The sequence below is a fragment of the Trichoderma camerunense genome, assembly GCF_050948025.1.
Source record: "Trichoderma camerunense strain CBS 138272 chromosome Unknown V8C40scaffold_9, whole genome shotgun sequence".
NCBI classification, from domain to species: domain Eukaryota; kingdom Fungi; phylum Ascomycota; class Sordariomycetes; order Hypocreales; family Hypocreaceae; genus Trichoderma; species Trichoderma camerunense.
The window spans coordinates 609,165-635,767 of NW_028145361.1; the positions used below are offsets into that span (position 1 = coordinate 609,165).

The 26,603-nt window shown below is 49.8% G+C and overlaps 7 protein-coding genes across 7 annotated transcripts; 3 read left to right on the forward strand and 4 right to left on the reverse strand.

Moving 5' to 3' along the window:
- Positions 1-1,988: 1,988 nt before the first annotated feature.
- Positions 1,989-3,274, reverse strand: V8C40DRAFT_224419 (basic helix-loop-helix domain-containing protein). Its single transcript, XM_083212243.1, has 2 exons — positions 2,493-3,274; positions 1,989-2,434 (listed from the first exon to the last, which is right to left on the reverse strand). Exons 1-2 carry the CDS (start codon positions 3,115-3,117, stop codon positions 2,094-2,096), a joined length of 966 nt encoding a protein of 321 aa, XP_083073053.1. The 5' UTR covers positions 3,118-3,274; the 3' UTR covers positions 1,989-2,093.
- Positions 3,275-7,774: 4,500 nt separating this feature from the next.
- On the forward strand, positions 7,775-13,312 carry V8C40DRAFT_245368 (P-loop containing nucleoside triphosphate hydrolase protein). The gene is made up of 15 exons (XM_083215872.1): positions 7,775-8,134; positions 8,186-8,702; positions 8,775-8,995; positions 9,048-9,327; positions 9,382-9,615; positions 9,674-10,440; positions 10,504-10,666; positions 10,721-11,089; positions 11,147-11,270; positions 11,324-11,395; positions 11,453-11,503; positions 11,560-11,624; positions 11,676-12,294; positions 12,353-12,817; positions 12,885-13,312. Exons 1-15 carry the CDS (start codon positions 7,886-7,888, stop codon positions 13,099-13,101), a joined length of 4,413 nt encoding a protein of 1,470 aa, XP_083073054.1. The 5' UTR covers positions 7,775-7,885; the 3' UTR covers positions 13,102-13,312.
- Positions 13,125-15,127, reverse strand: V8C40DRAFT_245370 (dehydrogenase E1 component domain-containing protein). The gene is made up of 4 exons (XM_083215873.1): positions 14,882-15,127; positions 14,613-14,746; positions 14,098-14,552; positions 13,125-14,026 (listed from the first exon to the last, which is right to left on the reverse strand). The coding sequence occupies exons 1-4, from the start codon at positions 15,014-15,016 to the stop codon at positions 13,515-13,517; spliced, it is 1,236 nt and encodes a 411-aa protein (XP_083073055.1). The 5' UTR covers positions 15,017-15,127; the 3' UTR covers positions 13,125-13,514.
- Positions 15,128-15,257: 130 nt separating this feature from the next.
- Positions 15,258-18,595, forward strand: V8C40DRAFT_245373 (uncharacterized protein). Its single transcript, XM_083215874.1, has 5 exons — positions 15,258-15,596; positions 15,686-15,840; positions 15,896-17,051; positions 17,107-17,836; positions 17,897-18,595. The coding sequence occupies exons 1-5, from the start codon at positions 15,382-15,384 to the stop codon at positions 18,431-18,433; spliced, it is 2,793 nt and encodes a 930-aa protein (XP_083073056.1). The 5' UTR covers positions 15,258-15,381; the 3' UTR covers positions 18,434-18,595.
- On the reverse strand, positions 18,577-21,851 carry V8C40DRAFT_245375 (chloride channel). Its single transcript, XM_083215875.1, has 6 exons — positions 20,930-21,851; positions 20,715-20,867; positions 20,547-20,661; positions 20,380-20,471; positions 20,133-20,318; positions 18,577-20,069 (listed from the first exon to the last, which is right to left on the reverse strand). The coding sequence occupies exons 1-6, from the start codon at positions 21,770-21,772 to the stop codon at positions 18,753-18,755; spliced, it is 2,706 nt and encodes a 901-aa protein (XP_083073057.1). The 5' UTR covers positions 21,773-21,851; the 3' UTR covers positions 18,577-18,752.
- A 152-nt stretch (positions 21,852-22,003) lies between these two features.
- On the forward strand, positions 22,004-24,322 carry V8C40DRAFT_245376 (Neurochondrin-domain-containing protein). Its single transcript, XM_083215876.1, has 3 exons — positions 22,004-22,603; positions 22,655-22,961; positions 23,028-24,322. The coding sequence occupies exons 1-3, from the start codon at positions 22,206-22,208 to the stop codon at positions 24,240-24,242; spliced, it is 1,920 nt and encodes a 639-aa protein (XP_083073058.1). The 5' UTR covers positions 22,004-22,205; the 3' UTR covers positions 24,243-24,322.
- On the reverse strand, positions 24,180-25,099 carry V8C40DRAFT_245377 (uncharacterized protein). The gene has a single exon (XM_083215877.1). It carries the CDS (start codon positions 25,042-25,044, stop codon positions 24,388-24,390), a length of 657 nt encoding a protein of 218 aa, XP_083073059.1. The 5' UTR covers positions 25,045-25,099; the 3' UTR covers positions 24,180-24,387.
- Positions 25,100-26,603: the final 1,504 nt, after the last annotated feature.

The window sequence follows — 26,603 nt, forward strand, 5'->3', positions numbered from 1 at the left end:
TCTTCCACCTGCTCGAGTTCTACATCCACAACGACGCGCCGCTCTCGTGCCGCCTGGCCCGGGGGCCCCCCCCCCCCCCCCCCCGCTGGGTTTTATAACGGGCATACAAAACTCTGTATCTCATTGTTTACATTGGAAGCTTTTGTAAACATTCAGAGAGTTTGGGCAGAGATATTGTTGTCTTGACAATGGGAGTCATAAGGAACATTCACACTGTCGATATCTGTAGTTTAATGCCCAGTGGCTGAAGATAGGGGGAAGAGATGGGCAATGGCTGGGTCTATCGCGAGATTCGGGAGAACTCTCTGGCTGGTTGGGCGTTATACTTCAGTAATACGTGTGTATGTATAGATGGATTCGCCAGAAGAAAGATTCGGAGTGGCATGGCCTACGATAGGATACGGAAGAAGCAATCACGGAATGACTAGATATATCATAAGTGGTGTTTGGCGAGAACTGCAAGAAAACGCACCCTTTCGAACCTAGACCATACTTCACAACACCCTTGAACTGTACTCAGATGAGCCATTGAACGAAATCCATTCTTAGACTCGAATGTTTACGTATATACATGTCCAAAACAACAACTCCCTCACGATCAAGCCAAAAAGATCAACAAAAGCCATTACGGAGTAAACAGAAAAGTAAACAAGCCACACAACTTATCAGTCCCGTTTACGCTCTTACACCTCTCGAAGATTCCACCTCACCATACCAGACAAGAATAAAAACACTCCGAGATTTCCTTTTCTTTCCATTTTCTTCCTCCTTCAGCCCGTTCCGGATATCATCCTTAAAAGCCACCCGTTAGAATCACTCCAAGCAACACAGTGTGACATTGCAGCCGAGCGAATTGCAAATTTACAATATAGTATACAATGTTATGGAAAACTGCCAAGGTTACGGCACGTTCTGTTCCGGTCTCTTTTTTCCTTTTTTCCTTTCCTTTCTTTTTGTTTGCTCAAACCGGGGTCATGGGTTGGGGCTAAAGAAAGACCCTGACCCCATGAAATGCGAGAAGAAAAGAGAAAAAAGAAAAGAAGAAAAGGTTACTAAAATGACATGGGTATCGGAAACCTCAAGCCACCAAGTGATTTTGGACGGATAATGAAGAAATACGTCTCATTTTGTCAATACTAAAAAGGGGCATCAAAGACTCGACTAACACATTTGACTAACACGGAGAACAGTACTCCATATACGTCGTATATCAGAATCATATCACGAGTGAGTCTTCCAAGACAAGCATTTTGCTTCAATCAATTCTATTTTCAGGACGGATTATTTCCTCCTACTGGCTCCCAAACCGCAGCTAAACTGAGACACCTGCAGGGGGCCTGCATCTAACCAATTGGCTCTTATTTGCAGCTTTACGGCCGCTTGAATGCATGCATTAGGCTGTCTCTCAAGAAATCGCGGAGATGCAGCTTCTGCTTCCGCCATCGTGCGTGAGGGGGGAAAGCCTGAAGCCTCCAATGACAACCCCTGATCAGATATGCTTCGGATTGACAACACGGCAAGGTACAGCACAGTTCTTGGGCATCAAGGATCGTACACATTATTTTTGGTCCCCTAGCATCGGAGAGCGCTAACAGCAACAGCTTTGCTAATTACGTAGAGGATTTTCCCATGTAGCCCAAAGCCAAACCATGTCTGCGCGTATCCGACGCGGTCCAAAATGGATATGTAGGTTTCCCCTTTGTAGTCCTCCAAGTGCATCCTACCAAACGCCAAGCTGCTGAAAGAAGGAATCTTACAGTGAGAAATGGTATCTCGCCAGAGCTGGGCCCAGTAAGAATAAAACATTGCTGAAATAGAAAACCGAATCGAGGACTTGGGTAAAATGGATAATAAACGATTCGAAAAAACGTAGTCATCATCATTGCCGAGGCAGGTGTGGCAGAAAATAGGCCGGCAGAGGATCTGGTATTGACATAGCCTTGCGAAACGGGGGGGGGGAAGAATAAAAAAAGAAGTCATGAGCTATCGTCTCTCTCGTGTTGGATCTTAGCCTGCGTCGAGACATAGTAGGCCTCGGAAAAGCTCGAGAGAGATGCTGGAGGATGGAATATCACCAATGCATGTCCGGATTCCTAACTCGACGGCATGCCGGTATTGGGCTCTTCCTTGGGAGCGGCTGGGGGCTCCAGACCAGCTTGCTGTGCAACGCGCTTCCACGTCTCCAGTTCTCGGTACAGCCGCTCGCACTCCTGCTTAAGCTTGTCGTTGGACGCACTAAGCTCTGTTATGGCTTGCTCCGTGAGCAGCTTTTCCAACGTCCACTTTTCAATGTTTTGCTGCTCGTTCTCTTTGAGCTGGGTGATGAAACTAACAGCCCGCTGCAAAATCGATCCTTTGTTCTTCTCGCAGCCCGGGACAATCTTGGCCAGCTCGTTAATGCCTTCGTTGATAGTCTCGCGGCGTCGGCGCTCCACTACATTCGTGTCAATGCTCTGTATTCCTCCCGTAGATCTAGAGGTTCTATATCTTACCTTCTTTGTGGTTATCCTTCCGCATCTTGTGCCACTCTTCTGAACCAACACTCGGCTTGGGGTTGGGAGGAGGTGGTGGCACTGCGTATCTGTGCTGTGGGGGAGGAGGGTGAGATTGAACACCGTTCGGGGGAGGAGGAGGCTGGTTTTGGTTGACCGTAGGGTCCATCATGGGATCGGGCTGTTGTGTCACGTCTGTGAAAGGGGTATCGTGCTTGAAAGCATTTTCGTGGCCGTGGTCAGGATCAACAGGTCCCTGTGCAGAAAACTGCTCCTCGGTTGATGAAGGGACATGGAGGGTCGGGTACATGCCCAGGGCGGCCTGCGCAGTGCTGGTAGCATTGGAAGGGTCCGAGGCATCGGTGTGATCTGCAGCGGCAGCTTGCTGGAGAGCGTTGAAATCGGCAACATTAACGCCGCTCACAGCCGCCGCTTGCGAGGCCTCAATGGCATTCTCAATGAAGGCGGCCGTATCCGCCGGCGACGCAGACATGGCTGCTGGAGGAGCGGCACGCTTTGTGCGCCCGAGATTAGGACTTTCTAATTCGCGCTTTCGTTTCTGGCCAGGAGAGCCAGGAAAGCCAGATAGATCAGGGTGTTCAGAGACAAGTGTATCGGCCATCATCTAGCTCTTGAGAAGGGGGGAGAAACCAGCGGTGGCAAGCCGGGATGCAGTCGACCAGTTGAGGGTTTGTGCGATTGGCAGTTTGGCTAGACAGATGAATTTTATAGTAGATTGTTGAAAAGTCAACAGTCAGCTGAAGTGCATGTGGTTGGACAGTCTTGAGCCTATGACTCTGGTTAGACGACGACACTAGAATGCGATGCCAGCAAGGATTTATTAAGGAAGCGCGAAAAAAGAAAGGTTTCAGCTTGGCACTTTTGGTCCATGCCAAACGCGGGAACTCATATCACTCGACAACAATGGCGGCAAGGGAATGCAAGGCTGAGGTAGAGATGAGCAAGGGGGTGTGTGCTTGCAGCACAGTGCCTGGTCACGGACGAAGATGGGTGATGCGAAGCTGCAAGAAGCTGCAAGAAGCACACATTCGCTCGACTTGAGCCGAGCCTGACGTCGTGCACGATCCTAATGCAACTGCCGCCGGTGGTCTGAGACAGCGGGAGGACGCCGGCGGATGATTGCGGTGCTCCTCATTCATCGCGGCTCACTTGAGCTCACGGCGACAGTGAACGGCTTGCGGCCGCATCATCACCATCGCAATCCTTCCAGCAGGCAAAGGCACACATCCGTCCACCTGATGCAGGCGATGCGGTGATTCAGCCATGACAGCATCAAGCAAAAGCCGGGATGCAAGAGGCACCATCGATACAATGCGTATCGCGGCCGATGTGATGAAGCTTCAGATGCGAGGTGGTGCGCGGACCAGCGACGATGCTACGAGCTTAGGAGTGCAGAGAGGAGCAAAAAGAAAAACAAAAAAAAAAAACTCGTCGCAAGGCATCTCCCGTTGCTGCTGCATGGTGGCCCAAAAATGCGCAGCTCGGCCATCTTGAAGCCATCGTGATGAACGAACGGGTAAGGGAAGTGCATAGTAGGGACATACCGTGACGATCATGTGCTCTGGAGCCAGATCACGGGTTTGGTCGTCTCACGTGTTTTGCGTGATCAATCTCGTGATATCGCGCGACGGGGTCCGAGTCGAGTGTAAGTCAAAGCTGCAACAGCTTCAAGTGAAAAAAAAGCACCAGAGGGCATTAAAAAGCTGAGAAAAAAAAGTGCATGAAGAAAGCGAGTGTCGCGACGGCCGTGGTCAAGGGCCTCTTGTGACAACTCTTATGCTTACAAGGCGTATTTTTTGCTCCTTGGAGAGACCAGATGCGTCTACGTTGCAGAGAGAGACGGAGGAGAGGCGCTGAGGGACAAGGTCGGGTCACGCGGCGGCAGAAGGGAGGCAACACGTGCAAGCAGGCGGGAGGCGATAGTGATGAAATACTGGCGATGCCTTGCCCGCGGCTCGGCGCTAGGCCGCATTGGGGCTGCAGATTGCGGCCTGAGGCTGAAACCCGGGACTCTCGTTTGGGCGGTTGGAGCTTTTTGGAGGGGGAGAAGCAGCAAGTACCGGATACATGTACTTGGCAGTACGTGAACAGGCACGGAGGGCAGATTTCTAGCCTGGCAGGTACCTGGTAGGGACCTGGTAGGGGACAGCTGCGCCGGGCCCGCGGCCAATCAGCACGCGCGATAGGGCACGTAGGCGCAGCGAATGGGGAGAAGCGCCGGCGCCTGTGGGAGCGCATGGGTGCTGGAAGGGCTGGAGATTGGGTGGAGGCGGAAAAGGCAACCGGCGCATGATACAAGAGGCAGACCTGGTGTTGTTCTGTTGGGTCTTACAACTTTTCAGGTTGAGGTTGGCTTCGTACAAGTATTGGTACTTTGGGGGAGGATGGAGAAATGACACATCTGGAAGTACAGTTGCCGAGTACGAGGTACCGACAGTGTACTGGCTACGTACATGTACTCGTATGTGGTTCGCGGCGACGGGCTGAAGCATGCGGAAATCGCTGCCACTGAACCTCGACGGAAGCTGCTCCGTGGCGTACCTGGCACCTCTCCGTACACGAACGGGACTAGGGCGATAAGAGGCAGCGCTCGTACCCCGTACCTTGCACAGCAACCTGGAAGCTGCAAGCAAGAAGCAAGCATCACTGGCCCTCTCCACTTTGGCTGTCCGCGTCTTCCCATCCACGGTGGGGCCCAGCAACACCATCAGACAATACCACGTCCGGCTGTGGCCCCTCCCGCACCGCGCAAGTATCACCTGCTAGGGTTGCTTGCGACCTTGCTGAGTCTCAGTCTGATGATGAAGGTCTGGCACAGTATCTATTTGATCAAGTATGTGAGCAACTCGCAAATCCATTCACCGCGCCGTCTTGCTGCTCTTCACCGGCCCAAAAGCGCCGGCGCCTCGACAGACGCCTCGACTCTGCAGTCACCTGAGGCCACAGCGAATCACTTGACTCTCTAGTGCACGGGTGAGACACTCACTCATGCGGCCCCCAAATGCTGAGCTGACGGTTCGTCTGAATGCCATTGCCATCAGCTTGAATCGCATGAGAGAGGACGATGTGAGAGGAAGATGTTCTGTTATTCACACTCTGACGTCAACTTTTCAGCTCGACTGGTCGCCTTAAACATTCCTCAGGTGCTGAGAGAGCTACCAACGCTTCCTCATCGGGTGTATAACTACGGTCATCATCCATCCCACCCTCCAAGATTCACACTCATGCTGATCGTGTAATATATGTAAACTCACACTAAGACGGGCCGAGGGGGGTGCTCACCTAATAGTTGGCATGCCCAGTGACTCGACATCTTATAGTGGTTTCCTTAGTGTCATGTAGGCAACAGAAAGCTAAATGAAGTGTATTGATCCTTTATTCAATTAAGTAATGGTAATATGTACACTTGACCGGCTTCACGCTCACCGGGATAGCGCTAAACTACCTCAGCATCTTGGGATGGCTACACAAAGCTGCAGGAAGTCACCAGCCATTCTCTGGATATATGTTGATACTAGAACAAGGCAATAGGAGTAGCAGAAACTACCTTTACATAAAAATCCCAGCCGAGATGAGATACAATACACGTAAATCTCGACGATTCAGCCGATGATGCAGGTGAATCCTATCCAAAACGTCCATGCATGGAATGTTCTCCCATGATCATATTGATGGCCCATTAGCAGATTAGCTCTAAACCGGATACGCTCACACACACACGCACATACATGCATGCTCTACTTGCAGATATATCGAATATCCATATTTCGAGGTAGCTGAGAGCAGTATTAAGAGATAACAGCTGATAGTAGCAACATTAAGAGAGAGTAGTTGATAGTAGCCTGACATAGCGATTAGAAAATCATATGCATTCCATGTTCAACCGCCGACTAACTTGGGTCAACCAGTTGACATCACACGACATCACATATTATGTGAGCCGCGTTATTTGTTTTAGCCTGTTTTCCATTCGTATTCTGAGAAAGCCACTTCTTCAAATCCCAACCAGGGCAGCGTTATGTATGTTCTGTGAATGACCAGCTTTGTCAGCCCCCCAGGCTGCTTGGCTTGTCGATCCCTTTTGCGAGGAAACGATGTTAGTCGAGAGCCTAGAACCTCAAATTCATCAAGTTTATCTTCTCGCATTGTTGTGATGGCCATCTTCCGTGGGCTTCTAACTTCCTCGGTCGTCTTCTGAAACTCTTCTAGTTCCTATGCCGGTGCCCTCGTAAAACGCTCGAATTATGATGGCAGTTCAAGAAGAGTGTCTCCATTTCCCTAGTATTGTATCAGGTGACCTAACTGTTGGCAGAATGAAATGGTGGCCTGGATTACATGCAAGTCACTAAGAGAAGTAGTATCATTCTAAGGTTCTCTCTAGAAGGAAAAGAGAGCCAATACTTGACTGAGTATTGCATCATCTTTGTAGGCTGTTGTATAATGCTCTGAATGAATCTACTAGCTCTAAAACTACCCGAACTAAGAAACTACACCTTGTTGCCCCATTAAGACATTGTATAGAGAAGCATATTACCGTCTCATTTATAGAGCCATCGTTTACATACGTGTATTCAATTCTAAACCTGAAGGTAATCGGAAGCAAAATGGCGAACCCTAAGCCCATATGGCATTGTAATATTATAAGTCAGAGAAGATTGAGACATTTTGGCGGCCATTGTGTATCGTGGCTGCACATCGTTTTATATAGCAAGAGGAGCTGTAGGAGGCAGAAGAGAGTCCTATCTAGCACAGCTTCACGGCGATGTTGCCAGAACCGGCATTTCAGAGTACTGATACATGCACGCTACGGAGGAAAGCTCTATAAATTGCACAGGATGCTAAAGGATTGATGCTAGAGGAGGGGAGTAATTGTAATTGGAGGTTGACGATAAAGCAATTGCATGCGCGTAAGCTTGTATTTGCCGGCTGAGAGCAAACAATTGGCTGAAGATAAAAGTACATAATCCAATAAGTTATTCCCACCTCGAAGCCTCATATACGAGAAATGGCTGAAATTGATAAGAACTGCAGATTCATCCTTTGGGAACAGTCCAGGTATAAATACTTCTTTACGGGCGACAAATACAATTGAGAGATGAAACGTAGGCGTTGAACGCAAAAGTTAGCGGTCGCTTTACCCGCTGAACCCCGCTGAAGAGTCGCCAATCCCAACCTCCAGGCGTCTCACTAGCCATTCGCGGCGTACATGTACAAGCCAGGCAACTGATGTCATACGACTCACATCAAGCAGTGCATCCTTCAATTGAAACTTCCCTGCAAGGCTTCCTGTCTTGCGCGTCACCTTTTTATCTCAACCCTTTGATATTCATCAATCAGGATTTTTCATCATCCTCTCATGATGCTTCCAGCCAATGGATCTACAAAGCGCATTGACATCTTTTGCAGAGATGGATTGCCCTCCTGGTAGTGAGCAATACTTTGGACCCCAGGTCGACCCTCGATGTAGACCATTCGACTTCACTTTGCTGTTTGAAGACATCTTTTTTGTTGCTGTCCCGGCTGTCGTGTTTCTCATTCTTGCACCTATACAGATATGGGGCCTGTTCAGAAGACGAGCTGCGTTTTCCGTGAGGTCAAGGGCTATCCGGCGATGGAAAGCGGTTTGTCTCCCGTTGATAAACACAAGCAATGTACTTACAATTTCTCTACAGGTAGCTTTTACCACGATCCTTGCTGTGCAAGTCGTATACCTTGTGTTTAGAGCTCAATATGTCGAGTTGCGAACTAAGTTATCTCTTCCGGCGGATATCTTGAGCTCTACGGCTACCGTAGCCGCATTCTTCCTATCTAGAGCAAGTCATGGACGATCACTTCGCCCTTCAACAGTCCTTGACTTATATCTATCCTTATCGAGCCTCTTGAATATTGCTCGAACAAGGACCTTGTGGCTACTGGCGGCTGGCAGCCCTGTCCCGATTCTCATGACTGTGAATCTCTCCCTCACCCTATTTGCCCTCCTATTGGAGTCCATTGAAGAGAGGAAGCGTCTTTCAAATGGCTCGCCGGAGGAGTTTAGCGGGATATGGGCAAGAATCAGTTTTTCCTGGCTTCTGCCCCTGCTCAAGACAGGCTATGACAAGGTTCTTTCTCAGGACGATTTGCCTAATCTTGACACTAGGCTTCAAAGTAGGGTACTGCGTCGCCAGCTGATCACGACTTGGTCTAAATGTAAGAACAAATGGGGACTCATCTTTCATATGTCCATGTTTTTGTCTAAATGCTAATAGAACCATTCTCCAGATGACCCAAAAGCCCGACACAGCCTGGTGAAAGCATGTTTTCGCACCCATCTTTCAACCTTACCTTCAGCTGTGATCCCCAGATTGTGTGTCACTGCATTCACTTTTGCTCAACCATTTCTGGTCGAGACCACAATTGGATTCGTTGGCGATGAAAACGCCAAGTCGTATCACGGAAGAGGACTTATTGGCGCGTGGGCTCTTGTGTATTTGGGTATCGCCGTAAGTAAAGCTTTGTTTAACAACCTCATATGTGCTAATGGCCTCGATATAGTTATCAAGATCTCTATACAAATATGAAACTTCTAGATTCATCGCTAAGCTGAGAGGGGGGCTGATTGCCCTTGTGTATCAACGAAGTCTGAACATTCGCACCGCCGACGAGGGAGATATATCTGCCGTGACTCTAATGGGCACCGATATTGAACGCATAGCGAGTGCGATGCAGCTGCTTCACGAAACTTGGGGCTCCCTTATTGAGATAGCAATTGCATGTTGGCTGCTAGAGCGGCAGCTTTTCCTGGCTTGTCTCGCTCCAATTGCTCTCGTGCTAGGTAAATCTCGCGGGCACCCTCAACGCTCTCTCCTTGCTAATACCAGCACCATAGTATTCATTGGCATTACATCGCAAATATCGGTAGCCACCCAAAATGCTCAAGTTGCATGGATAGAAAAAGTCCAAGAAAGGCTGCGTGCGACCACATCTCTGCTCGGGGATATAAAGGCTATCAAGATGCTTGCGCTACCGCAAGTTGTATCAACGCTGTTAACGAACCTCCGAACAAACGAAATTAAGACGTCAAAAACATTCAGGGAGTTACTCGTTGCTACACTAATGCTCTGTATGTCTTCCAAATCTTCGGATATACCCTCAAGCACTGTTGCTAACAAACAACATAGCCCTCACACCCTTGAATCTCGCCCCTGCCGCGACATTTGGCATCTACGTCGTCATATCCGTCTACTGGACCCACGGATCTTTATTGACGGCCCAAGCCTTTACCTCCCTGGCTCTGATAGGTCTGTTGACAGGTCCTGTCATAGTCTTCATTCAGTCCTTGCCCCAGGTCCTCCAATGTGTGGGCTGCTTTGATCGTATCCAGCAATACTGTAATTACGCAGACGTTGGTCTCAAAGACGAAAACTACTATGAGCCTGGCCACGTCGACCTCCGCGATGAATCCGAAATTCATCTCCTGGCACCTGATAGCCCTCCCGAGCCCTTTGATGCTCCGCATGGAGACACCATTTCTCTACACAGCAAAGGCTTTAAATGGAGCAAAAACGGTCCTACAATACTGAAAGACCTTGAGCTTGATATCAGTCAAGAGGCCATCACTGCGATTACCGGCCCAGTAGGAAGCGGTAAGTCGTCATTGATGAGTTGCATTTTGGGTGAAATGATCGACATTTCATCCCCAGAGGGTCAACCAAAAGTATCTCGGCAATACTGTAAACATGTAGCATACTGCTCCCAGCAGCCGTGGCTTGAGAACACCACCATTCGTAACAATATCCTTAGCTCATCGCCTTACGAGAGGAAATGGTATGATGAGGTCGTTTCTTCTTGCGGCCTCAATGCCGATCTCAATCGTTTCAAAAAGGGAGATAAAACAAACACTGGCAGTAGAGGTCTCAACCTCAGTGGTGGACAAAAGCAACGCATAGTCCGTCATACCCTTTTCTCCGCCAAATTTTCTTGAACAACATTAACATGATATGTTTGCTAGGTCCTAGCTCGAGCCGTATACGCAAAGAAACCGATAGTGCTTCTCGACGATATATTCAGCAGTATGGATGCCCATACTATTGACGTTGTGTCTTCCCGCTTGTTTGGCCGTGTAGGCCTTCTTCGCAGGCAGCGAGCGACTGTCATACTGAGTACTCACAACCGTATGTAAAATCATATCTTCAGTTGACCTCTCCAATCACTCACAAGGCTGTTAGGTAAACTTATGGCACTTTCGGATACCATCATCGTCCTAGAAGATGGGAAAGTCGCCGCGAAAGATACCCCCGCCTCCTTGCTTCAGAGTAACGGCTACGTCAATAAACTTGGCATACAGCTTTCAACCAATGGAGATGCCACTGAAGCTGCTGAGCCTTCGAAATTGCCAACTGCTGAGGAAGTTTTCGATATTGCCGCGGACGTCGCCATCAACATCTCCGAAGAGACGGATGGTAAGCACGTTGATATTCGGCGTAAAAAGGGCGAGCTCTCTGTTTATGCATATTACCTTGCCAGCTCCGGCTGGTACTTTGTTGTCTTGTATAGTGCTGCGGTTACAGGGTGGATCTTTTGCATAGAATTTTCGAGTAAGTGACCCAAGACCTATTCTCTCGTTCATTGACATGAAAGTAACCATACCCTAGATGTGTGGATGAAGTGGTGGTCTGCTGCCAATGCCCTAGAGCCAGACAAGGATATCTGGATGTATCTTGGCATTTACGCCCTTCTTGGTATTCTGGGCACGTTAAGTGGCTGCATATGCGCTTGGTAAGATGCATTTCCTCCAGTAGTATCGGAAACAGTACTCACTATATACCCAGGGCGGCTTTTATTTACATCATCTCGCGGTCAGCTGCTCAACTACACTCAAATCTTCTGCAAGCAACGCTCAGGTAGGTAAACGAGCATAAAAGATGCCAGTTACGTTGCATTAACGAATGGTTAATTAGAGCACCATTCTATTCTCGGTCAACAAGAGACCTTGGAGAGCTCCTCAATCGGTAAGCCTTAAGATGTCTTTTGCTCAGCTTTCCCAATACTAACCTCGTTCCATCAGATTTAGCAGAGATATGGAGCTCATCGACATGGAGCTTCCTAGTAACATGGTCAACTACACCTCCAGTGAGTTCAATCTCCAACATTTGAAGGGCTGAAGTTAACATGTTGTTTCAGCTGTCGTCTTATGTATAGCCAAAGTCGTCATTATCGCCATTTTTACACGATATCTGGGAGTGACAATCCCTTTCTTCGCCGTCTATGTCTATTTCCTCCAGAGTTTCTATCTGCAAACGTCTCGCCAAATCCGACTACTTGCCATTGAAGCCCATGCTCCTCTATTTACTCATTTTAGTGAATCAATCGCAGGAGCAGTAACCATCCGGGCGTTTGGATGGCAATCATACCACCAAGAACGCAATTATCGTCTCATTGATGCTTCACAGAGACCTGTCTATCTACAGAGTTGCATTCAGCATTGGCTCAGTTTTGTGCTTGAGATGGTGACTACAGTATTGGCAGTTCTTCTTGTCTCTACAGTTCTTATCTGGAAAGACAGGTTTAGCCCTGGAAGTGTTGGTGTGAGTCTTGTCACTGTTATTGGATTCAGTGAAGTGCTGGTGCGACTTGTTCAAACCTGGACGACTTTGGAACCAAGTATTGGTGCAGTGTCAAGAGTCAAACGCTTCGCGGAGGAGACGGAGACTGAGGAGCGGGAAGAAAAAGGAGCATACGTGCCAGCTACGTGGCCACATGCTGGCGCTGTTGAATTTGCAGGCTGGACCACATCCTATGGGTTAGTACCACTCTCTCATATCGTCTTGAAGGCGTTGTCAATTAATTCGTCTCTGTAGCGCCACAACAGACGACAAGCCAGTACTAAACGGCGTTTCGTTATCGATCAAAGCCGGGCAACATGTTGCAATATGCGGTCGAACCGGCAGCGGCAAAACATCTCTAATACTATCACTATTACAGATGACTGAGATTGTCGAAGGCAGCATCTCGATAGATGATGTAGATCTTTCGACTCTCACCTGCGCAGAAGTACGCTCACGTATTAACGTGGTACCTCAAGATCCCTTCCTGATGCCAGGCACCATTCGCTTCAACGTTGATCCCTTGAATGGTGCTTCAGACGAGGACATTATCCGCGCGCTTGAGCAAGTGCGACTACGGGCCATCATTGAAGAACAGGGGGGAATAGACAAGGATATTAATTTGTCGTCTTGGTCTTCTGGGCAGAAGCAACTTCTTTGTTTCGCTCGGGCAATGCTGAAGAAGAGCAAGATTCTCATCTTGGATGAAGCAATGAGCAGGTAAAGAACTCTCCATATTTACAGTCCCCTTCCCTGTTGACTTTCGCTGATTCAATGCTTGCTATAGTGTCGATCACGATACAGAGACCATCATGCAGGAAATCATCGACACGCAGTTCAAGGAGTGCACAGTCCTTGCGGTGATGCATCGCCTAGAGCATATTCGCCGGTACGACAAGGCCGCTGTATTTGGGGACGGCAAGCTGTTGGAATTTGATGCCCCTGGGACACTTTTGTCTGGGGACACGAACCTTGCAAAGCTTTATTCTTTCTATCAAGGCTGATGAATGCAAATTGTATCACCATCATAAGACTGCAATCATTTCTCAATTCAGTTCACAGCGTGATATTTGTTGTTTGTATTCCGTCAATCCCGCAAAGCCTCAAATAACCGTGATGCCCCCACTTCAAAATCTGCCCCCAACCAAATTTCATACTCCTTTTACATTCCGTATACTCCGTACACAAAGCAATAAAAATAACTTCATACAAGAGGCACTCTAGAATTTGGATTCGATTTGTTTATTTTTTTAGGTCTTCAAACGGACATGGATTTAAAACATGCCCATCTGGATCCTTCCCGCCCTCTCTATCTAAAAGCAATGTAGTACAAATAAGGCGACAAGTTTTGAGGAATCATTAAGGGGTTAGGTGGTAGAATGCATTGAGCAACAAAAAATGGTCAATTGCATCCATTTTATTTGGAGAAGTAGTGGTTCTCATCGACGGTACGTCCACGGATGTACTGGGGCTCTGAGCCGCGAACGTAAATGTCCTCGAAGAGAATCTCGGGCTTGGGCTCAGGGACGGCCATGGCCTCAGCAGCGGCGACCTCCTCGGCAACGTGGCTGCGGGCAGCCTTGTCAATGCTCTTGAGCTCCTCCTCGGTGCTGACTTCCCAGTCGACGATCTTCTGCTTGAGTCCGGCAATGGCGTCGTTGGTTGAGCGCATGCGCTGGATCTCCTCACGGGTACGGTAGGTGGTGCCGGGGTCGGACATGGAGTGACCACCATATCGGTAGGTGACGTATTCGAGAACCATGGGGCCCTTGTCGGCAGCAGTCCACTCCTTGCCATACTTGACGGCGGCCTTGACGGCGAGAACATCCATACCGTTGACCTTCAGACCGGGAATGTACTGTCCACGCTTGTAGTAGTCGGTCAAAGCAGAGGAACGAGCAGCAGAAGTACCCATACCATACTTGTTGTCTGTGACATGTTTGTTAGCCCTACATCGCTTTATATGACGCAAAAGAAAAAAAATCGTTTTCAAAACTCACTCTCGCAGCCGAACAGAGCAGGAAGGTTCCACAGCTTAGCCATGTTGAAGGCCTCAAAGACCTGACCCTGGTTGCTGGCACCGTCACCGTACAGAATGACACTGGCGTTCTTGCGGCCGGAGTACTTGTGGGCAAAAGCCAGGCCAGCGCCGACAGGGACCTGGGCGCCGACAATACCGTTGCCACCGTAAAAGCTCTTGGCGAACATGTGCATGGAGCCGCCCTTTCCGTAGGAGATACCCTCACGGCGGCCGAGAAGCTCGCCGATAATGGATCGGACAGAGCCGCCACGCATCATGGCGAAGCCGTGGCATCGGTAGGCAGTGATGACGTCGTCCTCCTTGGTGATGGCATGCTCGATACCAACAGCAACGGCCTCCTGACCGGTAGACAGGTGGCAGAAACCGCGGATCTTCTTCTCCTTGTACAAGCGATCGGCAGCCATCTCCATCTGTCTGAGCGATTATTAGTACTGTCCACGGCAGGCGGCTCTGGAGGCGCTTCTTGCTGCATACCTGATGGCGACCATCTCGTAGTACATCTGCTTCAGCTCCTTCTTGGTCACCTCAATCGTGTAAGGCGGAGGGTCCAGCTCGTAGGTCTCGAAGCTCTCGTCGCTGAGGGTGACCTGGAAGGGCTCATCATCGGACTATACCGGATGGCTGTCAGCGGCAATTTCACAAGAGTTTCCACAGCCATTGATTGTCCTGCAAAACAAACTCCTCCAATTCACCACAGTCCCGCACATCCCATGCAGACAAAGAAAAAAGCGCATTGAGCATACCTTGGGCACCGACTGGTTCAGAGACGCTGAAGCGGCATCGGTGGTGACGGACCGGGCAGCGACGGCAAAGGCCGCAGGGGCTCTGGTGCGCAGAGGCAGAGCCCGGGGGACTCGAAGAGCTGCTCTGGAGAACATCGCGACGGCTGGCGTCTCTGGGAAGTTCTGTGGAGGGAATTGGCGAGGGAGATGGCAAAAGAGTCTCTCCAAGCTAACAAGCTTCCGAAATTTCGCAGTGTTGAGGTTGGAGGTTTGATTGTTGGATAGCGCTAGTCCGGGATGGGACTAGGGCAGGAATCTCACGCGTGGGGCACGAAAAAGAAAAGAAAAAAAGACAAGTACCGTAAATAGTAGGCCCGCAGATACTCCGAGATACCCAGTTGCTCTGGAACTGTTATATCTTGCTTCCCTAGAGTTTAGTCACGTGAACACGGCGCGTCTCGTGATAGCCCACCCCAGAACGCGGGACTCAATTAACGCGATTCTGCCTGCTGAAGCGCGTCATGCTATTGACTGGGCTGACCAAAAAGAGCTGTCGGTGCCTAGGCACCACCACTAATTCGACCACTATTCTTCATCATAAATACTGCTCCGTTTTCGCCTTCAGTTGCCTGAGATTTCAATCGTCTCAATTGATTCGCTGTCAACCGTCTCGTCTCTTGTCCAGCTCTACAAGAGCACTCTATAACGTCATGGCTCCGAAGCAGGCGACTCTGGGGTACGTGCAGCCAACACAGCAGACAATTGGGTGTGTGGATGGAAGTGGTGCGTTCAATGCGAGTTTTACTGATCACGATGGGCGTCTAGGAAGTTCTTTGGGGCGAAGACTGGTGCGCCGGTAAGGCAGACGACGCTGGCTTTTGCGACCAAGGCGGGGAGCAAGGAGACTGCCAAAGACAAGGCCGAGGAGGACGGATCTGAAGGTGACGCAAGTACAAAAGAAAACTCTGATCCGGAAAAGGGTAAGATGCTGTGTTGCTTGCCTTTGCTCAATCATAGTTGACTCATCCTTTAAAGATTCAAAAAAACGGCCGCGATCACCAAAGAAGAACAAGGAAGCAAAGGCAGCAGCGGTTGAGCCCAAAGCAGACGAAGATGAGGATGACGCCCCTGTTACGAAAAGAATCAGACGAACACGGGTCAAGATTGAAGATGACGAAGATGAGGCTCCCCAATCACCCTCAAAGTCGTCAATCAAGGAAGAAGCCCCAAGCAGCCCTCCCGCTAAGAGAAAGAGATCGCCGAGCCCCAAGTCAAGCCCCAAGTCGAGGTCTCAATCGCCAAAGTCAGCTAAAGCAACAAAGGAGAAGAAAAATGTTGCGGTTGAGGAAGATGTTGACAAAGTTATGAAAGATGAGGAGTCTTCAGAGTCAGCATCAGAGGTTGAGAGCGATACGGAAGAAAAGAAGGCTGTTACTGCCAAGGCGCGCAAAGCTCAACAGACAATGCTCCAGAAACATGAAAAAGACCCTTATCCCGACTGGAAAGCCGGAACCCCTGTACCATATGCGGCTCTTTGCAAGACGTTCTCTCTTATTGAGCTGACGACGAAACGATTGATCATTATGGAGCACTGTTCGCGCTTCCTCCGCCAGGTTATGCGGCTCACTCCCGATGACCTGTTGCCTACGGTTCTCCTCATGATCAACAAGCTCGCTCCTGACTATGCAGGCATTGAGCTCGGCATCGGTGAATCTCTGATCATGAAAGCCATCGGCGAAACCACTGGAAGAAGCCTGCAGGTTATAAAAGCCGATCAGAAGGAGATTGGTGACTTGGGCCTTGTCGCTGTGAAGAGCAGATCAACACAGCCAACCATGTTCAAACCCAAGCCGTTGACTGTGAGAGGCGTCCATCAAGGGTTGATGGCCATTGCGACAGTGACTGGTAATGGTGCCCAAGGCCGCAAAGTCGACGGAATCAAGAAGCTTTTATCTTCCTCAGATTCTCACTTGAAGGAAAAGGTAGACATCAACAAAGATAAGGGCGGCCCAAGCGAAGCAAAATACATTATCCGATTTCTGGAGGGAAAACTTCGACTTGGTCTGGCAGACAGGACTGTTTTGGTTTCATTGGCCCAAGCCGTTGTAGCCCACGAAGCAGAGGTCAAGGGCAAGATACCCAGCACCACGGATTTGGAGAATGGGGAGTCAATTCTCAAGACAGTTTACAGGTATGTGCATGATACGACTTTTTTTGCTTACGGACTTGAGTCTAATCCAAGATAGTGAGCTGCCAAGCTACGATGTCATCATTCCAGCTATGCTTCAGCATGGAATTCAAAATCTGAGAGAACACTGCAAGCTCCGGCCCGGTGTGCCCTTGAAACCTATGCTGGCCAAACCAACCAAGGCCATCACAGAGGTTCTGGATCGATTTGAAGGCCAGACTTTTACATGCGAGTACAAATACGATGGCGAACGCGCTCAGATTCATTATGTGGCCAAGGATACTTCACAAGGCTCAGGAGTCTCGTCCATCTTCTCTCGCAATTCCGAGGATTTATCCAAGAAGTATCCTGACGTTCTAGCGAAACTCACTACGTGGGTCAAGGAAGATACAAAGAGCTTTGTTCTTGACTGCGAGACCGTGGCTTGGGATATGTTGGAGAAGAAGGTACTGCCGTTCCAGCAACTCATGACTCGCAAGAGAAAAGACGTAAAAACCGAGGACATCAAAGTCAAGGTTTGCGTCTTTGCCTTTGATCTGCTGTATTTAAACGGAGAGGCTGTTGTGGAAAAATCGCTTCGTGAGCGAAGGGAACTCCTCAGCACTGCGTTTGTTCCAATTGAAGGCGAATTTGCATTTGCAACGCACATGAATGGTCAGGAGCTGGACGAGATCCAAACGTTCTTGGATGAGAGTGTCAAGGCATCTTGTGAGGGTTTGATGGTGAAGATGCTGGATGGCAAGGAGAGCGGGTATGAGCCCAGCAAACGAAGTCGAAACTGGCTCAAGGTAAGCAGGGTTTTCTACATAAAAATGCTGTACTCGGTTTTCTCTAACACTGCGAAACAGATCAAAAAGGATTATCTCTCCGGCGTCGGTGACTCCTTGGACCTTGTTGTCTTGGGAGCCTACTATGGCAAGGGCAAACGAACATCCGTCTACGGCGCGTTCCTACTGGCGTGTTACAATGCTTCCACTGATACTTACGAAACCGTCTGCAACATTGGCACTGGTTTCTCAGAACAAGTCCTGGAAGATCTCTATGCTCAGCTCTCACAAATCACAATCGCTCGCCCCAAGCCGTTCTACTCACACTCCGCAGGTGGACAGCACCAGCCCGACGTCTGGTTCGAGCCGCGCTACGTATGGGAGGTCAAGACGGCAGATTTGACCCTCAGCCCTCGCTACAAGGCTGGATGGAAAGAGGGTGTAGACCCGGCGGGCGAGAAGGGCATCAGTCTGAGATTCCCGCGGTTCATCAAAATTCGTGATGATAAGAAACCGGACGAGGCAACCTCTAGCAGGCAGGTTGCGGAAATGTACAGAAAACAGGAGAGCGTGACGAAGAGCAAGGGTCCGTCGGTGGATGACGACTTTGAGTATTAAAAATAGAGGTTATTGCTGAGGAAACTATATGTACCGATATTTTAGTTTGGGTGGCAGGTTTTTTGGGTTCATAATTTGGGGGTGCTTTTTTCTGTATGAGTTATGAGATGCATTGATTAGATACTCGGCCATTGCATATTATCATGATTATTAATTTCCTGGGAAACGATTCTACTTGCTGATGCCAATTTCTGTGATAATTATCATGTATTCAACAGTACGGCTAGCTGTCCAGGAAAAAGCTTCCATGATCATGTCTACTAATCTAAAAAAAAATCTCAATGTACCGCAAAACGACCTTTCAACTCCAGATTCTCCTTTATAATATCGATCCCCTATCAGTATCATCTGCATCATCAGGTCTCAGCAGGCCCCTCTGCTCCTCATCTCTACCTTCGTCCATAATGCCGCTCTCCTGCTCTCTCGCCCTATGTCCAGCTCCAGAAGAGGAAGAAAGACCAATAGTGCGTCTCGTCTCGTCTGCCCCGTTAAGGACATACCAAATGTCCTTTTTGGTGAGCAGACCCTGCAAAACACCACGGTCTGTAAAAAGCATGTATCGTAGGCCCAGCTTCTGGAAATACGACACGACGAGATGCAGAGGCGTGCGAGACGGCAAAGTGAGCGGCGTCTGGTCCATCCACGGCCGCAAATCGAGCGAAGTGCGCGGGTCCGCGAGGGGCTGGTGCGAAAAGTAAGCCTCCGTCTCTGGGGGCAGGCTCCGCGGCGACTGGGCCGCGGTCTTCAGGTTATAGCTGAGCTCTGCGCGGGAGATGTATCCCAGGAGGATGGCCTCTCGCGGGTCAGAAATGACGGGAAAGCCGCGGTGAGGGTGCATCTCGAGGATGCTGCTGAGCGAGGCCATGGTGTGGCCCGTAGCCGTGAGGACGACGAGGTCTTCTATGCGAGTCATAATCTCGGCGACGGGGACGTCAGGAATTGCCACTTCTTCGCTGTTGTCGAGGAACGGGTATTCGTTGAAGTGGATCCACGATTCGTAGATGCCGCGGCGCGAGAAGGCGTCGCCGACCCATTTGGAAATCATGACGGCGACCATGATGGGCAGGACGTACGTGAGGGCGCCAGTGAGCTCGAACATGATGACGACAATAGAGACGGTCATGCGCGTGACGCCTGCGAGAGCTGCTGATGCACCGACGATGGCATATGTAGCGGGTGTGATGCATGGGACGTCAGGGGCGCAAGTCTTGAACAAGAAGAAGCCGCGGGCGTTGTCTACCCAAATCTCCATCAATATGCCCATAGCACGGCCGACCAAGGCGCCAATGGCCATGGACGGCAGAATGATTCCAGCGGGGATCTGCAGTCCAAAAGTAATGGTGGCAAGGAGGAAGCCGACGAGAGCGGCAAAGATGAGGAGAACAATAGTGCCGGCTGATGCTGCGCCAGTTTTGCATAATCCAATCTGATCATCAAGGTTCTGGGAGCATTCGGTGAAGAGATTGGACACTAGATCAGAAGTCTGGAACTTCATGTAGTGGTTCGGGTAGTTTACGAGAGCAGTGAGGAAGGCTACGGCGAGGACTTGGGTTATGGGGCTCGGAAGCCAGGATTTGGCCTTTTTCCATCGAGCGACGGCCATGTTGGCTTTGATGAAGAGGCCACCGTAGACGCCCTGTACGATCCAATCTCGTCAGTCTATGAATAAGTGGCAAGGTGAGAACGATATGATACTTACACCAATGATGCCCAGGATGGCATAGGGCAAAATCTCAAAGCCTTGCCAGTCATGGCTATACTTTGTCTGATACATGACAAGTTTGCCTGACCTAAAGGGATCAAAGGCCTGAAGAATAACGGCGGCGGCCATGGCGCAGACGAAACTCTGCCACATGGTCTTGTCCGGGAAGAAGTAGGAGATTTGCTGTTTCGGAAATCAGACTGCTGTCATCTTGCTGGTGTTTAGTGTGTGTAGATTTCCATACCTCAAGACTAAATAGCACTCCTCCTATGGGGGCTCCAAAAGCGACTGAGATGCCTGATGCTGCTGCCGCTGAGAGCACTTCTCGTTTGCGAGCTATTGTGATCAAGTCAGCGGATGACACGAGATAGTAGCGGGCTTGAAATCAGTGAATCAGTGATTTTGCCGTACCTTCATTGTCATTGATATTGGAAAAGAGCTTTATGAAAATGTTGGCGCAACAACATGCTACATGCACCAGAGGGCCCTCCTTTCCTAGCCACATGCCCGAGGAGACAGCAAGAACCTGTCCGAGTCAGCGTTGGAGATCGACAAAGTGGAATACTAGACAAGTCTTACCAAACCGAACGACTTTGTAACCAGAGTCCATGGGCCTAGAAACTTGCGAATAACGAATCCTCCCAAGACGGTCTTGATCTCGGGGATACCACTGTGCTTAGCATGGATGGCATATTCCTGCACGAGCAGCGCCGCACAGTATGCAAAAAGAACCTATCCAGGTATCGGCTTAGTACATCCGGGAGGTGCATCAATATAAAGGGAATGCCACGTACCCCAAATGCCAAGAAGAAGAAGTACTCGATGAACCACTTGCCCGCGCCCGAGTGGATGCCCAGAGCCTCGCTCCAAAACCTCCATCCGGCACACTTGGAGCCCTGATCGTAGCCATAGCAGCAAAAGTTCTTGTTCAGGTAGAAATGCCCGCCCTCCGGGCCGCTGGTGCAGAAGCCGAGTTTGATGTCGCCCAGCCAGTCGGTGGTGATGTCGATGAGCGCCGCAATCACACCGACCGCCAAGCCCGTCAACAGTAGCACGATCCAGACTTGGCTGGCATCCAAGAGGTGTCTGACATAGCCAATGATGCCGCCACCTGAGCTCGAGCCCAGCACGCGCAGGCGCTGTCGCTCTTTTGTGTATTCAAAGATCCAGTCGATGGCCGTCAAGTCTTCGTAGCCGACTCGTCGCCCGGGGCCCTCGGCGTACCAATCGTGAGCGAGGCCATCTTTCCCATCTTTCGAGCTGGCGGCTGTTGCGCTTCCAAAGACTGCCTCTCGCAGCGACCCAGAGACGCTGTTGAGCGAGTCGGACGGCTGGTGTCTACTGCTGCTGGAAGGGCGCTGCTGCGGTCGGGGAGGCGATGCAGATGAAGAGCCCGTCAGCGTGGAAAAGACTCGCAGCGGGTTGGACAGAAGCGCGGGCTTCTGCTTGCGCTTGAAGGACAGCGGCGCACCGAGATCGCCATGGATCGGGTCGTGGTCGAGGATGTCGCTGTCGTGATCGTAATCGTGGTCGTGGTCGTCGAGGAAGTCGAGCTCGTCGGACGAGTCGGGCGTGATGATGGCGGGCGTCTGGGAGGATGATGAAGCTGCAGGCAAATGCTCGTGGGCTCCAGACATGATGCGACAACTCTATCCCATCTTCTGCTGGCCAGATTCAGCGAACCGAAGCTCAGTTTCGTATGGATCTCGAATCGCCGTTGGAGGAGCTGAAACCAGCCCAGCGCAAGGGCGGGGCGGATGGTGATTGGCTAGAGGGGCTCTACAGGCCTTTTGCACAGTGCTGTGTGCCTGAGACTCCAGCAAAAGGGCAGCTTCTCATAGCTTCAGCGGGTTTGATAGCTTCGAATACCTTCATCTTCATGTCTTTAATAACATTAACAACTGGAAATTGTTCTGTATCCTTCAAAACCCCTTCTCATCAAACTTTTCTTCTTCAAGCAACCACATACCCTACTGGAATTACAATGCTGAATCCGGGTCATATCGCATAAGTGGCTTATCCATCATCAACTTGGACAACCAAAAAAAAAATCAGAAATATAACATCACAATGGACTCTCAAGACAGCAAAGCAGAAGCATCATCATCCACCACACCCAATGCCAATCAAGATGAAGTCAGCATTTCAAAAATCCAAACTCTTCTCCAGGCACAAGACGATACCCAGCGATTTGTTGGGCTGGCTCTTCTGAAATCCGTCCTGGACAACTCCCCAGGCCTCCAGCAGAATGATGAAGTCCTTCAGAGATTATGGGACAGTATCCCGGCCAAATTCCTAGACAGGCTACTACGTACCGGATCAAACCCCTCGAAAAAGGACTCCAAGGAGATGCTCGACTTGGCTGTGTCTGTTTTGCACACCTTTGTTGCTCTGTTGCCTGCTGAGGCGACGTCTCAGCCCAAGTTTACAGACAGAATCCCCAGACTCGTCGGTGCTGTATTATATGGGTTTGTTCGTCATTCAACTCCCTCTGATACACTCGCTAAACTCTTGTATAGGTCGGAAGAAACAGTCAAGATGCTTTTACAAGTGCTTCATGCCCTCGTGAGTTCTCAAGAGGGCGCCATGGCACTCGTCAAAGTGGAAGACCTGAGCTCCATTACGGAGATTGCACCGTCCCACGCCGTTGCAATGGATATCCTGCGACATGCTTGGCTAAATGCCATGGTAGTTGTAGACGACGCATCATATTTGGCGAATCGCATAGATCGCAACGTACAGTCTCTGGTGTCCTCATTCCGAGGCACCGACGCTGTGACATTCCTTGAGTTTCTAGGGCTTCTACTACGGCAAGCAAGCTCAGAAGTAAGTCGAATTTCCCTATAACCCAGAACTTACATGGCTAATAAGAGGTGAATCTGCTCGCTTTAGATCGTTCCACCAAATCCGAAATGGCTAAACTCAGTCATCAACTTCATTCGAAATCTGGTAACCAGTAGGCCAAACTCTGCGGCCCGGTCAGCATACACGAATGCCGCCGCATCTCTCCTTCGGGTGTACCCTAAAGAAGCCTCGGAGTTGATATTCAAGCCTGAAAAGGGCGATGAAACCCCATTCTCTTATCTATTCGTCAATCTTCTTCTAATCGATATCCGCTCATCAGCACCAGTGTTGCTAGAGCAGCTCAATAAGCCTGAATACTCAAACACCTCTCGAAGGCTCGCTTCTGTATTTGATGTTATATGCATCTTCATCGGGTATTTAGTTCGCTCATTAGAGGATGAGTCGCTCGAGACTCTAATCATGTCACCGGACAATCTTCTCAAGCTCCGCAAGGGCATATCAGAAACCATGTCTGTCACCATTGAGTACCTCCGTGATCGATGGGATGCCACGTTTGCCGGAGCCATGGGGCTACATCCAGAAGCTCGATCTGGAAAGTCGGAAACCTCGATGGGATCACGATTTACCCTCACATGGGACTCTTTAGAAGATATTGCTGACGAGGACCCCTTTATTCTCTCTGCCGTGAGGGCTCTCGCCATCTGGCTTCGCGAGGACGAAAACGACATGCTGAGGAAAGAAGCCACTGGCTTGACAGACATGTTCATGGACCTCTACCGCGGCAGTACAGCTGAAAAGCTCGATTTCCGATCTCCCATTCTCGTCGCCCTCGAAGGTCTAGTTACATTCGACAAGGGCCGAAATATTCTTCTTCAGAACGACGGCTGGAAAACGCTCAGCAAAGACCTTGTCGAAATCCTCCAGCACGACGCCTCTGCCATTAGCGAGGACGAGACTTCCCGGGGCATCGAAATCGTCCGTGTACTGCTCCAAGTTGCAGAGCAAAGTAGCGATACCGCCGAAGAATGGATGAATCTCATCACGGCGGTGGCGGCGTGGGATGTCTTTAGGGAGCGGCAGGCACATCCTCTGGTTTTGGAACTTCAGGTTGCGGCTTTGCAGCTTTGCTGTGCATTGTTGATAAAGGCGAATATTGGTATGAGGAAGAGATACACACATTCGATTAGTGCGCTTGCGGGTATTGCAACGCAGTTGGGAGGAGGGGTTCCAAAGGATAGCTTTTTAAGGGAGGATATTGACGATGTATTGAACGTTCTAGGGGAGTTGTCACGTAGCATATGAAGACATGGCATATAGCTCGCGGGAAATAATCAAGCCAATACAGAATTGAGATGCAAATATGCAGCTTAATATTTTATACAGCACTTCGGTGTATATACCGCTGGTAAGAAAAAAATAAGATCATCACCTCCTCCACGGTCTCCCATCAGCTCGCCTCAATAGCCTCCATGCCCACAGCTTCCTTTTCTGCCACAGCCGCAGCCGCCGCCTTTGCTCTCTTCTTCCGCGCTCTCCTGATTTCAATCTCGACATGCTCCATCTCGGCATTAACAGAGATGAGCCGCGGGATGACCTGCTCCACGGCCTGGATAGAGAGAGTCTGGGCGGTTCGAAGGGGAGCGGGAGCCAAGATGCCGAACCAGCGCAGAGGGTTGTTGGTCGCCTTCTTTGTCTTTATCTCCTCCTCCTTCTCTTTCTCTTCGCCTTGGTCCTGGGGGCTCTGTTCACCCTCAGGATTGGCTTCAGAATTTTCCTGGGTGTCCGCCTTGTCTCCATCAGAGCCGTCCTCACGTTTCTCATCCTCTTTCCGATCTTCGTCATCCACAGGAGAGTTCAAGCTCTTGATTGCGAATATAGGTACATCATCTCCTCCAGGCGCAATATCCAGTACTCTTAATGCGCGCATCCTCTCGTCATAGTGGTCCTGGCCATATCTCATGCCCCGCTCGCCAGTAAAGTTGGCTCTGGCAATGTTCTGAAACACGCCCGCCTGAAGTTTCGACAGATCCTCTCGCAAGCGCGAGTATTCATCTATTAGGTTTAGATAACGCTCTAAGAGCGAATCGATGTGTTGTTGCTCCATGTTGAGGTTTTTTTGGTTGGGGAGTTTTGGGTAAGGTGAGAGGTTGACGTCAAAAGGGCGAGTCTCGGGATTCATGGTGGGGGTTTGAGCTGAGCCGCCTCATTCGACGATGTAATCTTGAACTCTATTTTGCTCTTTGGGAGCAGATTGCCACGGTGTTGTTTTTGGGAATCCGTCTATATAGAGAGTTACAGAGAGAGGAGAAGTATAGAATTATATCGATACCTCATATAATTCGCCATAATGAAAAACTGGTATGATGTAGCTATGTGGAATACAAAATCAGCTATCACAGCTGCGGTGACAAAAGGCACGACTATACTCCATACTGCAAACTTAGTTCGAGGCTCTATTTACCCACCACCATATACCATATCCACCGATGTCCTCATCACTTCATCAGTTGCAAAGAAGAAGCATACTATGTAGACGATTTTTCAAAATGGGTATCATAGGGGCTCTGTTGTTGATGTCGTTCTGGGCCACGCCTCAAAAATTATGCATGTAGGGTAGCCTCGCCAGAGAAATATGGACTACATGTACCTGGCCATCATGCGTAATTCCCACCTCACATCTTCAGTCCACCCATATTGTTAGCAACAGGCGGTCCGACGCTCTGGAATACAAGACGAGCAATCACATTACACAATCCTGACACAGAGCTCATGGCAGCCGCGGTGGAATTGCGGGCAATTGCATCCATCTCCCGCCACCATGATCTAGAATATAGACGCGTTACACCATCATCAGGGTTCGCACATGCAAAAAAAGAACAACGACACCCTTTGCAGCGTTAGACGGCTCTCACCGAAACCGGTGAACTGCAAAAGTGCATTGTGCAGAGTAACACGACAGGGAATCTGGGTGTGGTCAGGTGCATATGGCGGCTACGTGCAATCTACAATTCCCCTTCATTTTACCAAGCACGGCTCCATACGAGGTAATACTGGGAGCCATACATCTGTGGCTTGGAAGCAATCGGATGATTGCCGTCTGGTGTGTTTCGTACCGTGCTAAGGAGATTACCTATGTTTGATTGCCGACGCAGGAGATAGATGAGAGGACGGGGGGTCCCAACACAAGCCGTACTTGCTACGTATCTCATCGAGTGAATCAGTGAGAGTATGGAGTACAGGTACAGCTATATGACTGTAACTTTGTTGATGGTGAGCTCGTTCATTTTAATTACACAGGCGCCAAAGCTAGAGTTCCAACGGAGTGCTCCATTTCAGGCCGGCAGATCGAGACAGGGATGTGAAGGAGAGCACGAAAAGAAGCCACAACGGTGATTTCATTAGATGGCGGGAAACGCTCGCTAGGAGAAAAAAAGCATATCTCGTTAAGGAGGCAGCTCACGTGCGCTATTAGACGAAGGAAAATCAAGGGTCTGAACGCCAGAAGAGGGAATGGAGCAGCTTTGATAGGGAGAGAGATTGAGGCCTGGCCGTTAAAAATAGTCACACATTTGTATCGCCTCTTTTTGGTCCCCTGCCTGTAAGATGCACGCGCTCTGGTACATTTTCTCTCAGCGAGATGATAGCAATGTCGAGATTTGATTT

What these genes read in the sequence shown, in the direction of transcription:
- V8C40DRAFT_224419 (XM_083212243.1), bottom strand. Translation starts at nt 3,117, where the DNA reads ATGATGGCCGATACACTTGTCTCTGAACACCCTGATCTATCTGGCTTT. An exon ending in GAAGGATAACCACAAAGAAG is followed by an intron (nt 2,435 to 2,492) that starts GTAAGATATAGA and finishes ACACGAATGTAG; the next exon opens with TGGAGCGCCGACGCCGCGAG.
- V8C40DRAFT_245368 (XM_083215872.1), top strand. Translation starts at nt 7,886, where the DNA reads ATGGATCTACAAAGCGCATTGACATCTTTTGCAGAGATGGATTGCCCT. An exon ending in TTGTGTATTTGGGTATCGCC is followed by an intron (nt 8,996 to 9,047) that starts GTAAGTAAAGCT and finishes GCCTCGATATAG; the next exon opens with TTATCAAGATCTCTATACAA. An exon ending in TTGGATGAAGCAATGAGCAG is followed by an intron (nt 12,818 to 12,884) that starts GTAAAGAACTCT and finishes TGCTTGCTATAG; the next exon opens with TGTCGATCACGATACAGAGA.
- V8C40DRAFT_245370 (XM_083215873.1), bottom strand. Translation starts at nt 15,016, where the DNA reads ATGTTCTCCAGAGCAGCTCTTCGAGTCCCCCGGGCTCTGCCTCTGCGC. An exon ending in TGAACCAGTCGGTGCCCAAG is followed by an intron (nt 14,747 to 14,881) that starts GTATGCTCAATG and finishes CATCCGGTATAG; the next exon opens with TCCGATGATGAGCCCTTCCA. An exon ending in TGCTCTGTTCGGCTGCGAGA is followed by an intron (nt 14,027 to 14,097) that starts GTGAGTTTTGAA and finishes AACATGTCACAG; the next exon opens with ACAACAAGTATGGTATGGGT.
- V8C40DRAFT_245373 (XM_083215874.1), top strand. Translation starts at nt 15,382, where the DNA reads ATGCTATTGACTGGGCTGACCAAAAAGAGCTGTCGGTGCCTAGGCACC. An exon ending in AAACTCTGATCCGGAAAAGG is followed by an intron (nt 15,841 to 15,895) that starts GTAAGATGCTGT and finishes CATCCTTTAAAG; the next exon opens with ATTCAAAAAAACGGCCGCGA. An exon ending in ATTCTCAAGACAGTTTACAG is followed by an intron (nt 17,052 to 17,106) that starts GTATGTGCATGA and finishes AATCCAAGATAG; the next exon opens with TGAGCTGCCAAGCTACGATG.
- V8C40DRAFT_245375 (XM_083215875.1), bottom strand. Translation starts at nt 21,772, where the DNA reads ATGTCTGGAGCCCACGAGCATTTGCCTGCAGCTTCATCATCCTCCCAG. An exon ending in TCTTCTTCTTGGCATTTGGG is followed by an intron (nt 20,868 to 20,929) that starts GTACGTGGCATT and finishes ATACCTGGATAG; the next exon opens with GTTCTTTTTGCATACTGTGC. An exon ending in CCATCCTGGGCATCATTGGT is followed by an intron (nt 20,070 to 20,132) that starts GTAAGTATCATA and finishes TGGATCGTACAG; the next exon opens with GGCGTCTACGGTGGCCTCTT.
- V8C40DRAFT_245376 (XM_083215876.1), top strand. Translation starts at nt 22,206, where the DNA reads ATGGACTCTCAAGACAGCAAAGCAGAAGCATCATCATCCACCACACCC. An exon ending in GTCGGTGCTGTATTATATGG is followed by an intron (nt 22,604 to 22,654) that starts GTTTGTTCGTCA and finishes ACTCTTGTATAG; the next exon opens with GTCGGAAGAAACAGTCAAGA. An exon ending in TACGGCAAGCAAGCTCAGAA is followed by an intron (nt 22,962 to 23,027) that starts GTAAGTCGAATT and finishes TGCTCGCTTTAG; the next exon opens with ATCGTTCCACCAAATCCGAA.
- V8C40DRAFT_245377 (XM_083215877.1), bottom strand. Translation starts at nt 25,044, where the DNA reads ATGGAGCAACAACACATCGATTCGCTCTTAGAGCGTTATCTAAACCTA.